This window comes from Lithobates pipiens, unplaced genomic scaffold (assembly GCF_037356315.1).
Source record: "Lithobates pipiens isolate NorthernLeopardFrog02 unplaced genomic scaffold, aLitPip1_a1.2 Scaffold_1, whole genome shotgun sequence".
In the NCBI taxonomy this organism is placed as follows: domain Eukaryota; kingdom Metazoa; phylum Chordata; class Amphibia; order Anura; family Ranidae; genus Lithobates; species Lithobates pipiens.
Window position 1 is genome coordinate 214,091,363 of NW_027507685.1, and position 15,576 is coordinate 214,106,938.

At 49.2% G+C, this 15,576-nt stretch overlaps 1 protein-coding gene across 1 annotated transcript in view; it reads left to right on the top strand.

Annotated features, from left to right (window-relative positions):
- Positions 1-4,982: 4,982 nt before the first annotated feature.
- Positions 4,983-15,576, top strand: part of LOC143982958 (cytochrome P450 2F3-like) — an 87,588-nt gene continuing 76,994 nt past the window's right edge. Inside the window, exon 1 of the mRNA XM_077482127.1 lies at positions 4,983-5,172. Coding sequence (XP_077338253.1) covers positions 4,998-5,172 — 175 coding nt within the window. The 5' untranslated portion in view covers positions 4,983-4,997. The remainder of the gene's footprint in view (positions 5,173-15,576) is intronic.

A 15,576-nucleotide genomic window follows, 5' to 3' on the forward strand; every position in this document is an offset into this window, starting at 1 on the left:
AGACTGTACGTCAGTCCCTATACTGATAAAGGACTGCTGCAGTATAGGGCAGCGGTCAGCAGTAGTGCACCTCAACCCTATGTATTGTGGACCTATACCAGTCCTTATAGAATAGCAGACTGTACCTCACTCAACCCTATGTACTGTAGCACCCTAGACCTTACCAGTCCTTATAAGGACCTTTGTGGAACAAGTAGGTTGTGAATGATTAGCAGACTGCAGCTGAAGGGCAGCAGTCAAGTATAATATTCTTTCTATATTTGGAAGAAAGAATACTATACGTGTACAAGCCTATTACCATACCACTGATACCAGTCCTGAAAAGAACCTTTGTGGACCTAATATAGTAACAGCTACTGATTAAACTGACCCTCACTGCCTCACACACAGCTTCCTGCCTGTCCCTATATAAACTGACAAAACAGAGGCTGCTGGAACAATAACTTGAATAGCACTTTTGTGGACCTGATAGTAACAGCTAATGACTAAACTGACTGTCCCTGCAGCACACACCGTCCTGTCCCTTTCTCTAAACTGACAAAAGACACTCAGGCTGCTGCAACAATCAGTAGCACAGCAGTGCCTCAAACCTATATCCTGAACTACACCTAACACCTATACCAGTCCTGAAAAGAACTTTTGTGTACCAAATAGCTAGCGATTTGGGTCACTGCAATCTCTCCCTGCTCCACACAGCAACCTCTCTCTATAGTGACAGAAGAAAGAATGTAAAATGGCCGCCGGATCGGGTGTATTTATAAGTTAGGGGGAATGTCAAAGTGTCCATGTGCTGTAATGTCTCAATTGGCTGTCCTGTACCCCAGCGAAACGAACGCTGGACGAACCGTTCGGCCATCACTACTGCCATGTAAATAACTGTGAACACTGTGCTCTGCTCTGTTTATTGAGGACAGTTAACTTGTATGTAGAGTGTTTAGTTTATGTGGGGAATTTACATGTTGATTGTACAGCATTTGGAGAATACAGGGTTAAATTGAATGGTTATCTGGACAGTGTGTGGGTGTTATTGATATAGTGAAATTTGCCAGCTTCCAAGATATCTGTTAGCTGCGAGCAAGACTGAAGACTCAGCCGACTTCCCCATACAGACTCTGCTCTTCCGATCCTCCATATTAGCGTAATCATTCTCATCACACGGCAAACAAATCCTGCTTAGTCCTGATGTAAAACTACCAGCTTACCTCTCCAAATTGAGTTTTCTTAGAACAGTGATGGTGAACCTTGGCACCCCAGATGTTTTGGAACTACATTACCCATGATGCTCAACTACACTACGGTATGCATGAGCATCATGGGAAATGTAGTTCCTAAACATCTGGGGTGCCAAGGTTCACCATCACTGTCCTAGAACATCATCTCAGCTCATCCCTCTCTGTGTCAGCTGGACCTGGCAGTAGCAGTGCTCTGCCTCCGTGTTCTCTGGGCAGACGGCACTAGAGAGGATCTAAGTGAATGAGGGCACAGATCGAACATACAGGAGACTTGGGGGGAGATTGAAAAAACGAGATTGGAAGCTTCTAAATACATACACTACAGGCAATGATACTGCTGATCCCAGGACTGAGCTGTGGTGGGACGGTCACTCACTGCTGTTGTTGGCCCAGACACACTCTGCACACCCCGTGCACATGCCTATGAGTACACCCGTCAGTGAAAATATCCAAATTGGGCCCAATTAGCCATTTTCCCTCTCCGGTGTCATGTGACTCGTTAGTGTTACAAGGTCTCAGGTGTGAATGGGGTGCACGTGTGTTAAATTTGGTGTTATCGCTCTCACTCTGTCATTCTGATCACTGGAAGTTCAACATTCAGACTCATAGCTCAATGACACACCTTGTGTGGAATGATTAGCCCATCCCAGAGTGTGTAACAGGGCGGTTGTGGAGAGCTGACGGTCAGGTGCTAGACATGCTTACAAGCTCACTGTAATAGCCATGTCCTATGGTCAGAGCTGCAATTTGAACAGAATGCTGTGTGGACCAGCTCCAGTGAGTTGCAGTAAGCTGCTGACGAAGTAGCAGAAGTATTCACAGCTTCAGTGATGTAACCATGCCATTGAGTCCTATGATGAATAATATAAAATTTAAACTTGTGCTGAATGGTGAAAAAACAGTGAAAAAGAAAACTAAAGTAGCTGCCACACACCAAGTGCTGCTCACTAGAAATGTAAAATTATGAAAATGTGGTGCTCGCAAATGTTAATAAACATGTATACCCAAGTGTGAGTGAGTGCAGATGTGAATATACAAAGCAAAAAACACATCCAAATAAATGTGCTGAATGATGTCCTGATGAAGCTTGGAACTCCCAGCAAAACACGTCGATGTCATGCTCCTGTGCGTCTGACACTGTTCTGTGTATCCCCCTGTCCCCATCGCAGCTGAACTCATAGGACTCAATAAAATTATGAAAATGTGGCGCTCGCAAATAATAAACATGTCTACTCAAGTGTGGATGACTGCAGATGTTAATATACAAAGCAAAAAACATGTAAATAAAGTCCAAATAAATGTGCTGAATGTTCTGATCCACAATGGGAAAAAAACGTTTGAAGTACAATGGACCACAGACGCTCCAGGACTTTTCAGGTGCAGAAACGCCACCACCACATGTGTCCCCGATCACCAAATGGCGATGACCCTCAGTTTAGCAGTCTGGGGGTCACTTCAGGCTTATGTGATGGTATCCAGAGAAGCTCAGGAGTGGTGTTGTGCACATCAGATCAAAGGATTTCTTGTTGGAATTTCTCAGCAGAATCATCAGGCACCAAAAAAAAAGATAAAAAAAATGGAACTAATAGTGAAAAGTACCATTTGAAAAGGGATTTATTCCATATACAAATGGGTACTTACAAAATAGTTGATAAAAACAATCATGTAAAGAGATTAGAGATGGATCTGGACGCTGCTCATGGCGTGCATTCCAGAAACCGGGAAGTGTGTTCCAAGGAGCAGGAAATGAAGTCAGTGCCACCGTGATTCTGCTGAGGAATTCCAAGAAATCCTTTGATCTGATGTGCACAACACCACTCCTGAGCTTCTCTGGATACCATCAGATAAGCCAGAAAGTGACCCCCAGACTGCTAAGCTGGGGGTTATCGCTATTTGGTGAGTGGGGACACATGTGGGGGTGGCGGTTCTGCACCTGAAATGTCCTGGAGCGTCTGTGGTCCATTGTACTTCAAATGTTTTTTTCCCATTGTGGATCAGAACATTCAGCACGTTTATTTGGACTTTATTTACATGTTTTTTGCTTTGTATATTCACATCTGCAGTCATCCACACTTGGGTAGACATGTTTATTACCATTTGCGAGCGCCACATTTTCATCATTTTATTGAGTCCTATGAGTCCAGCTGCGATGGGGACAGGGGGATACACAGAACAGTGTCAGACGCACAGGAGCATGACATCAACGTGTTTTGCTGGGAGTTCCCAGCTTCATCAGGACGTCATTAGTTTCAGCCGATCATTATCGGTTAGACAGGGTCTGCTGCAAATCACATGTTATATAACTGTCCTATTCAACATTGCTGTGATGGTGGCCCACACGCCCCTGTGAACATAGAGGTTCAAGTGGGGTTATTTCCTAGAGACTGCATCTATCCCTGTATACTCACTGTCAAGTTAGTCTGCATTGCTTTGGACAGTTTTTCATTTATATCCTCTGTCTCACAAGGGTATCCTAATGCCGCGTACACACGGGCGGGCTGTATGGCGTACTTAGTTCGTCATACAATCCGACAGACAGTCCGTCGTACTTTCGACTGAACGGACTTGACCACACACGGATGCACAAACAGTCCGTCGAAAGCTTGCGCGATGACGTGTACAGCACGTACGACGGGACTAGAAATAGGAAGTCCAATACACAGCAAAGCACCCTTCCGCCATGTAAATCCTTTCTGAGCATGCGCCATTCTTAGTCCGTCGAACTAGCATACTGACGAGCGGATTGTCCGCTGAAACCAAAGTACGACGGACAGAATTTCGAAAAATCCGAAATTCTTAGTACGCCAGACTGCACGCTGAAAAAGTCCGCTGAAGCCCACACACGAGCGGACTGTCCGCTGAAATGTGTTTCGACGGACTAAGTACGCCATACAGTCCGCCCCTGTATACGCGGCATAACTTGCTAAGACCACGTGGCCCTGCAATTATGAATTATGATTTATGTTGTATGCAGTCTCCCCCTCAATATCTTACCTACCTCTATAGTTATGCAGTTATATGGGTGAATGTGGATGCACGAATGATGTCATGACGTTTATTATGGTTAGACAAAGTTGTCTGTTTTAGATGGTGGAAAGTGAAGGATCATATTTATTTATCCTATCTTTGCTATAATACATTTTTGTATATCTTTAACACGTGTGTCTTTGTATATTTAATTTTGATACTATATCCATGAGGCTCACTACAGTGCTACTTTAAAATATTCATTTTTTTTAGTTTAGTTCTGTTGTTACATCTCCAAAAATGATCCTGTGCCCAAACAGTCCTGTTCATTCTATATGATGGTTGATTGTTATGTTCTCCTTTATGAGAAAGTATCTTTCTTGTATGTTGTGTATTTAAGTTTGATAAAACTATTATGGAAAAAAAAAAACTCCACACGTATCATGGCAATATTCTGAAGACCATGATATGGCCAGAAAACATGTAGAGTCTGTCACTCCCACTGGTAATTTTATTTATAATATATTGCGATAAGACAGGAATGTATTCATACAGTTTGTAAAGTTACTGAAAAGTCTACTTCATGGAAACTTTATAGTATTTTAAATGTTTCTTTGAACTGGCTGGAGTAGTCAATGATATTGGGTTGAAAACCATGATAGACTTCCTTAGCCCCCTTCTATGGGTACTACCACTTACTCAGCAACTTTTCTACTTTTTACTTTGCTACTTCTTTACCACCTGTTTTTCTTTTCTTCATCTAGTCCTAAAACATAAAACGTTAGTGTACGAAGGATCATGTGCTTTTCAGGTCTGGCTAGGGTTAATGAAATTTTCCTACAAAATAAAGTAGGAGGAGAAAGGCTAATATACCCTTTATATACCCTGAAGCACTGTGGTGTCTGGTTCCCTCTTCAACTAGAGAATCATAATCAAATAACCGTCAGAGCCACACCAATTCGCCTTACTACAGGTAAGATCTTCTCTTTTATATCGTTTGTTGGGCTGGTCTTGGGACCAAAAGCAAGCCAAGAAGTGTCCAAGACTGGTCCGTGATGCAAATGATTTTGACACAGTTGGGCAATGTCCCAATGTATGGTGTGTTAATGATTGTATAGGTGAACCACAGGCAGATCCGCATTGTAAGGGATCTCTTAGCTTGGAATGTCTGATATCCTTTTATAGACAGTTATAAAAAATAAAAAAAAGCACAGTACATAAACTGTTTTCATATGTTGTGTCTACAGAAAAAAATGGCTGATGGTCTGATTGCTTATTTCTAAACAATTAGATCTATCCGTGGAGTGGAGAAATCTATCTGCTAACATTGCTGACTTATTGCACTATTTCATAAGTCAGTAGTCACCAAATTTTAATAAGCATATAAGATATGTTCAGTGGCTGCATGCTTGCTCCATGTCCATTTACTATTAAGACGATTAATATGGAAGCCCTGGAACCTGCACTTTTGTTAGTCAGCAATAGCAGCTTTCATATTTCTGTCCTTACAGTTTGTTATTAATTCGTGAAATCTTAATGAAAACCCCTTCAAAACTAATTTTCTGTATTTTCAGATTGAGGTGTTTTTAGGGAATCTTTAATCATGTTTTGTAGTGTTCTGTATAACTGATATCTACATACTGGATCCAATATTTACATTATGTTCTGTGTGTACCAATGTCACAAATATACACTGCCTTGTAATGTTTTTTAAATCGGTATATATAAACTATATTGTCAAAAGTTAAAGTGGTTGTAAACCCTTACAACACACTTTGCCCTACAGGTAAGCCTAGATTAAGGCTTACCTGTAGGTCCAAGAAATATCTCCTAAACCTACACGGTTTAGGAGATATTTCCCGAAAGACAGGCACCGCTGTCTACGGCGCGTGCGCCGTAGACAGCGGCGCGCAGGCGCACTGAGAGAGCCGCCGTCAACGACGATATGCCGCGAGTGGTGGCTCCCATGCGCATGCGTGGGAGTGACGTCATCGCGGCTTCGCCGAATGACAGCGGCGGAGAGGCGAGACCCACCGAGAAGATGGATGCGCCAGACTACAGGGGACAGCGGTGACTTCGCTGGCTCCTGTGTCAGGTAAGTGACACATAATGCACTACTATGCGATGAATAGTAGTCCATTATGCTTTACCTTTGCAGGGAATGAAAGAGGAAGTAAACCCATCAGGGTTTACTTCCTCTTTAACAGGGATGAACTTTAATGGCATCCCAGTCTTAGTCCATTGGGTTCATTATTGAGTTGGCCCACCCTTTGTAGCTATAACAGCTTCAACTCTCCTACGAAGGCTGTCCACAAGGTTTAGGAGTGTGTCTATGGGAATGTTTGACCATTCTTCCAGAAGCGCATTTGTGGGGTCAGGCACTGATGTTAGACAAGAAGGTCTGGTTCGCAGTCTTCGCTCTAATTCATCCCAAATGTGTTCTATCGGGTTGAGGTCTGGCCAGTTAAGTTCCTCGAAACTCGCTCATCCAGGTCTTTATGGACCTTGCTTTGTGTACTAGTGTGCAGTCATGTTGAAACAGGAAGGAGCCACCCCCAAACTGTTCCACAAAGTTGGGAGCATGAAATTGTCCAAACTGTCTTGGTATGCTGATGCCTTAAGAGTTCTCTTCACTGGAACTAAGGGGCCAAGCCCAACACCAGAAAAAGTTACTGAAAAGTGTACTTCATGGAAACTTTTTAGTGTTTTAAATGTTAAAAATGGCATTGAAATTCCATTGAAAATCTTCGTACACAGAGTCACAAATGTAGTGAGAGAGTTCAAAGTTCTTACTCAAGGATCTAACTTATTATAAAAGTCAAACATTTGATAGTATCTCTGCCTAGCCATAGGCATGTCCCCCTGAGATGATACTAGCTCCGATAAAGGGGATAAGATTCCTTGTGGGGCATATCTTGCACACTTTGTATTCCCATCTGATGCCCATGGGCCTAATGCTTTACCCTCTTCTCCCAGGTGGAACCATGGATATCCTAATAATGGAGTCAGTGGGGATGTACAAAGGGGCATATTTACCTGTTTTATCTATTGTATCCCACACAGATAAGGTATTCCAGGTTAGTGGGGATGTCCACTAAAATAGCCGGTATACATGGAGCACCCGCTATTTTTCTACCTGCCATACTTTCTCTACCGAGACCCACACTTTATTTGAAGAGTCATGACACCAGTTTAACATGTGTACCAGAGACATTGCTCTATAATACAGGGCTATGTCTGGTAGCCCAATTCCCCCTTCCCTTTTGCCTCTATGTAGAATGTCATAAGCTATTCGGCTTTTTATTGTTCCATTTAAAGGATATAAAGGCTTTACATATTCGTTTAACCACTTCAGCCCCGGAAGGATTTACCCCCTTCTTGACCAGAGCACTTTTTGCAAAACGGCACTGCATCGCTTTAACTGACAATTGCACGGTCGTGTGACGTTGCACCCAAACAAATTGATGTCCTTTTTTCCCACCAACAGAGCTTTCTTTTGGTGGTATTTGATCATCTCTGCGTTTTTTTATTTTTTGCTCTATATACAAAAAAAGAGCGACAATTAAAAAAAAAAAGCAATATTTTTTACTTTTTGCTTTACTAAATATCCCCAAAAAGTAATTTCTTTCTCACTTTAGGGCAATATGTATTCTTCATATTTTTGGTAAAAAAAAAAAAAGAATCACAATAATCGCATATTGATTGGTTTGCACAAAAGTTATAGCGTCTACAAAATAGGGGATAGATTTATTGCATTTTTATTATTGTTTTTTTTTATTAGTAAAGGTGGCGATCTGCGATTTTTATCATGACTGCGACATCATGGCAGACACATCAGACACTTTTGACACTATTTTGGGACCATTGTCATTTATACAGCGATCAGTGCTATAAAAATGCACTGATTACTGTGTAAATGACACTGGCAGGGAAGGGGTTAAACACTAGGGGGCAATTAGAGGGTTAAGTGTGTCCTAGGGAGTGATTCCAACTGTAGGGGGGATTGTCTTCCTAGAAAATGACAGAGATCACTGCTCCCGATGACAGAGAGCAGTAGATCTCTGTCATGTTGCTAGGCATAACAGGGAAATGCCTTGTTTACATAGGCATCTCCCCATTATGCCACTCCGTGACACGATTGCGGGTCCCCAGCAAACATCGATTCCCCGGGATCCGCGGGCATGCTTGCGGAGCGTGTATTCCCCCACTGGCGGCATGCGAGCGCCCACTATGCCTCGATTTAATGGGGACGTACCTGTACGCCCATTTGCCTAGCCGTGTCATTGTGCCAAAGTATATCGTCGTGCACTGGTCGGCATGTGGTTAAAGAAGACCTGTGGGAGTGATATGGGTACGGTATATAAGATGGAAATTATTCTAGGTATGGTATTCATTTTGAGAGCATTAACTCTTCCAAACCATGTCAAGGAATAGCCTTTCCATTTCTGCAAATCACTTATTATCTCTGTCATTAAAGTGGTTGTATAGTCTTTTTTTTTTCACTCTTACTTACAGGTAAGCCTATAATAAGGCTTACCTGTAGGTAAAAAAAATATCTCCTAAACCTGTATGGTTTAGGAGATATTCCCCTGGCAATGAGCAGCGCATGCATACAGGGGTTTCTCGGCTGGAAGCGGACGCCGGACCCTGCCGGAAAGAAATCTCGATATTGCCGCTCCGGCCACTCACAGCGCCGGAGCCGCGATATCCGGAAGCTACGCCGAGGGAACATGTCAGCTCCCTTGGCGTGTATCCAGTGAGATGTCGAGGCCTCGTTCCAAGTTAAGTATTTCATAATGAGCTAGTATGCGGTGCATACTAGCTCATGACCTATGCATTCGGTAATTACCCCTTCCGTAAGTCTTTCCTACCCGTACCTGTATCATTACCATTTTACCTTTCCCATTCCCAATAAAAAGACCACACCGGAGTTTGGAGTATAAATTGGCCATAGCAGCCTTTTATTTAACCAGAACTTTAACCAAAATAAAATAAATAACTTTAATGTTATAATAGAAACATACTTATATATATATTGCAACAGCAATTACAACTCCCAGTCGTTTGGTCTTTGACGGTACCTCGGTTCCATTTAACGTTACCATTTTCCAAAACCAAAACCCACTGCGGGACCAAATTTGTACCATACAAGGCCTCCGGTCGTTTAACAGCCCGGAGACAACCCCACCTTCCCGCAGTGTAACCAAACCCGTATCCCAGCCTACCCTTCCGCTGGGATACACCAAAAAGGGGCACATACGACCTATGAGCCCCCCACACCGTTCCATCACCTAATTTGCTTTACCCCGTCAAAGACCAAAGACACCGCCTTCCACTGCTATGACGACCTCCACCACCGGACCTGCAAGAAAAATGAGAAACCCGACAGCAATCGGAAAACAATAGCACAACAACTTAAACTAAAGGGGCGGGTGGGTGGGCAACTTCCAACTTGTGACCCACGCTTCCTGTTGTAGCTCCTCCCCCTCCTTATATGGCGCTCCGCCCTCTCCTCTCTCTCTCCTGCCGCTCCACCCCTCCCTCTTCCTACTCTTCCAGTTTAACCCTATAGGGGCTACCTAGCATTTGTCATGCCAGCCCTGCACCTACGTCCAGCCTGCGTTTCCGGGCTTTCCTTGACCTATGCATTCGGTAATTACCCCTTCCGTAAGTCTTTCCTACCCGTACCTGTATCATTACCATTTTACCTTTCCCATTCCCAATAAAAAGACCACACCGGAGTTTGGAGTATAAATTGGCCATAGCAGCCTTTTATTTAACCAGAATTTAACCAAAATAAAATAAATAACTTTAATGTTATAATAGAAACATACTTATATATATATTGCAACAGCAATTACAACTCCCAGTCGTTTGGTCTTTGACGGTACCTCGGTTCCATTTAACGTTACCATTTTCCAAAACCAAAACCCACTGCGGGACCAAATTTGTACCATACAAGGCCTCCGGTCGTTTAACAGCCCGGAGACAACCCCACCTTCCCGCAGTGTAACCAAACCCGTATCCCAGCCTACCCTTCCGCTGGGATACACCAAAAAGGGGCACATACGACCTATGAGCCCCCCACACCGTTCCATCACCTAATTTGCTTTACCCCGTCAAAGACCAAAGACACCGCCACCGCCCGCAAGGATGACCCCTTAGCCTTAAGGGCCCCTCCACACCCGAAGAGCCCGCTCAATCCCCTCCTGCACCCCCAGAGTCCACAGGTCAGTACCCACCGCCGTGAGATGCACACCATCCCCCCTGAGGTACATGCCCACATTCACCTCCAACTCCGTGTGCCGTATCACCAACCCCCCATTCCGGGACACAAACCTCCCCAGGGCCTTATTAACCTTAATTCTAGCCTTATTAATTCGAACCACAGAGCGAGCAATACGCCACGCGGTCCGTGCAACGATGTCCGACCAGATCACCACCATGCTCGGAAAATCTCTCCGAAGCATGAGAAAATCCCGTTTTACATCCGAAACAATGTCCCTGGTGGACCGGACCCCCAAATCGTTACCCCCCACATGCAGCACCAACACATCCGGGGGCCTATCAAGCCTGGCGTACCGAAGAAATTCCGGCACCACCCTGTTCCATTTAAGCCCGGGAATCCCCAACCAACGTACACTCGCCTCCCCCCGGGAAATCCCCAGCTGCCTTCCCTCCGGCCTGACATCTGCTCTCCTGGCACCCCAAAAAACGTAGGAGTGCCCCAATATCCAGACGAGGCGTTCGCGACCTCCATCTGAAAGGAAAAACAAAACACTAAAGCAACTATACCAATCCCAACCACGACCCCACAAAACATCCACCCCCCCGCCTTCTGTAAAACATGAACCCAAACCCCTAACTCCGCTTACGTCAAATGTGGCCGCACGTACGACCTAAAACGCCGTGATTCCCAGCGCCCAATCCTCTTGACCACAGCCTCGTCCAACCCGCACCTGGCCGCCTCAGTGGCTGCCCCGATGCGGAAGGAGTGGGAGGCGAACTGAGTGCAATCCAAACCCCCAGCCCGCAGACACCTCCGAAACACCGCCACAAACTGAAAACGGGATAAAAAGGTGCCGTCTTGATGCACCAGCAACGGGCCCACCCCTTGCGGCCGAACCCCCAGGAACTCCGAAACCACCCTCACCGGGCATAACCCCGACCCCGGCAGCGCGAACAACCATACATCCACCCCAGTCCCAGTCTGATCTGTCTTGGACCTCCACAGCCGCAAACGCACCCTATCAGCCCCCAAGGTCACATCCTGACCCAACAAACCCCCCCCAACAGTCTTTGCTGGACTGACCAACTCCCCAACCCGGAGAGCCCCAAAGAAGGCCAATGAAAAGGCCGCTCGGAACAACCGCACCTCATAACCCGAAGTGCACTGTTCCCCCAATTGCCCGCAGATAACCTGCAGAACCTGGAAGGTCACCGGCCTCCGCATATCCCTCCGCGGATTGCCCTTCTTGTACCCCTTAACCGCCTGCTTGACCCAAAAACCTTTTGTGTGATCAACCTCCCCACGCAATTTAAACCAAAACGCCAGTGCCGCAAGCTTGCGCTCGATCAAGGACACCGACCCCGCGCGTTCCATCACCCTAGACACAAAGCACAACACCAAAAGCCCCTGCTCACCACTCCCACTCAGCTCAGCGTCCGCTAGCCGTGTAAAATCCAGCCATTCCTTCCACACTTTACTGTACGCCGCCCATGTCGCACTGCTCACCGACCTCCTGATCCAGTCCTTGGCGAGTCCAACGCAACCTCCCAGAGCCACCCCGGGCAGGGGATCCCATCTCTCGCCGACTCCGGAGCCAACGCCCGAAACCTCTCCCACTGGAATCGAGATAAGGCATCAGCCACGTTATTGTCCCCCCCCGGCACATGAACGGCATACAAAAATATGTTCGCCTGCAAACACCTCAGCACCAGGTGGCGCAGCAGCCGGATCACCGGCTGCGAGGACGCCGACATCCGATTGATCACCTGCACCACTCCCATGTTGTCGCAGTGCAACCTGATCTTCAGATCCCGGCACGAACCCCCCCAAAGCTCCATCGCCAGCACCACCGGAAACAATTCCAACAGCACCAAGTTCTTCGCATACCCCGCCTCCACCCACGACCTGGGCCAAGCCTCCGCGCTCCATTGTCCCCGAAAAAAGGCCCCATAGCCCGCGGACCCCGCCGCATCCGTCACCAACTCCACGTCAAAATTACTCACCGGCCCCTTCATCCACACCGACCGTCCATTAAAGTCTTCCAAAAAGGTCTGCCAAATCCGCAGGTCCTCCCTAAGTTCCCTCGTCAACCGAATGAAGTGGGTTGGAACCAGAACACCTGCCGTAGCCCCCGACAGCCGGCGGCAAAATATCCGCCCCATCGGAATGATCCGGCAAGCAAAATTTAACTTACCCAGGACCGACTGCAATTTCCGCAGTTGCACTTTCCGCACGCCGACCAACTCCCGCAGCTCCTGCTTCAGTCCCTCGACTTTGTCCTCCGGCAAGCGGCACTCCATTACCTCCGTGTCTATTTCAATGCCCAAAAAACTCAAGACCGTGGCCGGCCCCTCCGTTTTATCGGCCGCCAACGGCACCCCAAAGCGATCCGCAATGTGTTGCAACGTGGCCAAAAGGATCGCACACACATTGGAGGACGGGGGGCCCACGACAAGAAAGTCATTGAGGTAATGAATCACCGACGCCCAGCCCGACACATCGCGTACCACCCATTCCAAGAATGAACTAAACAGTTCAAACAAGGCACAGGACACGGAACAGCCCATGGGCAAGCACTTGTCCACGTAAAACCGGTCCTGCCAATAACACCCCAAGAGCCAAAAGCTCTCCGGGTGCACGGGCAACAGCCGAAACGCCGCCTCAATGTCAGACTTCGCCATAAGAGCCCCTTTACCGTACCGCCGCACCCAGCCTACCGCCGCGTCGAATGACGTGTAAGACACCGTGCAGGCCTCGGGATCGATGGCATCGTTCACCGAACCCCCTTTTGGGAAGGACAGATGATGGATAAGCCGGAACTTGTTAGGCTCCTTCTTAGGCACCACCCCTAACGGCGACACCACCAAAACCGGCAGCGGCTGCTCCACGAACGGTCCACACATCCTCCCCAAGGAAACCTCCTTAGCCAATTTGTCGCTGACCACCCCCGGATGCCGCAAGGCGGACCTCAAGTTCCTAGCCACCGGGGGAGCTACTTCCAACGAACACGGAATCCGAAAACCCACCGCAAACCCCACCCCCAGCACCCGCGCAGCCCCCTTGTCCGGGTACCTATTTAGAAAAGGACGCATCCTTTCCACCCTCACCGGGGTTGCTCCCCTTGAACGCAGGGTCCCCGGCACGCTTGCCCTTCTTAAAACAACGGGAGAGGGAGTGAGTGCCTCCGCAACCGGAACACTCATGTTTAAATCGACAGGACCCCCCGAACTTGCAGGCCCCTTCGTTAAATTGCCAGCACACGCCCATCTTTTTCCCGGCCGGAAGTCCAGAGGCGGGGGTTCCCCCGGCCTCCCCCTGAAAAAACTGCGAAGACGTCCGCGCCGACGCCATCAACCGCATCCAAAGGCTGATATCCTTGTGGTCCCACCGAATATCAGGCCGCACCGCCCGCCGTTGCCTAAACTGCTCGTCGTACCGCAGCCAAGCCGTACCCCCATACACCCTATGAGCTTCCCCAATAGCGTCCATGTAACAAAACAGAGCCGAGCAATGCTCCGGCGCCGTCTCACCAATCACGCTGGCCAGAATGGCAAACGCCTGCAGCCAATTAGGGAAAGTCCGCGGTATCAGCCGATACCGCCTCTTCTCCTCGTCATCCTTCTTAGAGCTATCCGGCTTGACCCTGTCCAAATTGAACTTCTCCAGGGGAAGCAACGAAAAGATCTCCACATACTCACCCTTCTTGATCTTGTCCCTTACCTCCTGCTTGAGATGCGCCCCCAATGGCCCTTCATAACAGACATAAACCTCACACTTAGCCGCGTCGGCAAGCCGAACCAAATTAACCCGAGCCGTGGCCTCTTTCGCTGCCACATCATCCCCCGTACTTACCGAGGATGCTCCTGCCACCGGCGTCTCCTGTCGCGAACTAACCTCCACAGTCCCGGCCACCGGCGCCTGCAACCCTGAGGGTGAGCCCAAATCCAGCGACCCGAATGCCCCATCCCCTGGCCCTAGTAAGGCACCCCCTCCCTGGGGCACCCCACCCCCCAGAAGTGAACCCGAACTGGACCCAGCCCCCAGACCACCCACCCAAGGCGCCACCTGCGGGGGGCCCCCAGAAGCCCCATCAGCAAACCTCTGCAGCAGATCCTTTAAACCCCCCAACAACGCCTGCAACGATTCCTGGGTCCCGCCGGAGGCAGGCAACCCGCCCGCCTCCCGCGGCACCACCCCCGCGCGGCCCCATGCCACGCCCCCAACCACTCCCCCTGACAGACACCCCACATCATCAGGCAAAACATTAGGATGAAAGTGAAGCCCCTTACCTGGCTGCGTGGGTCCCCTCCCGTCCGGAACCTCCAGCCGCCTCCAGTCGACCAAGGACCTCCTCTTCGGAACCCGACAGCTCCCCCTCGGAACGCACATCTGCCGCGGATGGCATAGGCGTCGCAGACCCTCCGGCCGCAGGGCAGCCCGGGGGTGTGGCAGCGGTGCTGGTAGACGCTCCGTCGTCGCAATAGGCCCGACCAACCTTCCTGCCGAGCAAGGCACCCGCACCGCGAACCCGTGCGGGCCCCGTAGGCCTGTCCCCGTCCCCCCTCACGGCTCCACTTCCACTCCTCTCCGACCTGCCCGCCGCGTCTGGTAGCGGACGCGCAGGTGTGTCCCTGGAACTCCTCCGCCGTGTCTCCCCCTGCGGCGGCAGCACCGCGGCCGCAAGGGGAACCGTGCTCCTTCCGATACCTGCCGGGCCGGTGGGGAGGGGGTGACCGCAGGCTCCAATCCCCCACTCCCCGAGCCCCGCCCATGAAGAGGATTCCGCCCGGACCCCCCCCCGAGCCCCCGCAGACGACCGTTTTGCGGGGGGGGCCGGCGGGTCCGCTATCGGGCTCCTGGTAGGGCGCTGGACTCTGGTGGAGGGGCCAGGAGAGAAGCGCTCCGGTGGCCTGGACCGCCGAGCGCGTGGTGTGGCATCCCCCCCCCTCTACAGGCCCCCCCGCCGCCGCATGCGTAATGGCCGCCACCTGCTCCTGCAGCCAGTCCGTCCCGCGCGCTCCCGCCGCCGCACGGAGCCGCTCAAAGAGTTCCTCAACGTCCCCCATCGTAGGCAATGTCCTGCAGAAGCCCCCGTTAGCCAAAAAACCCACCCGTCCCGCCCGCAATGCCGCCGTGTAGCCCGCGCTG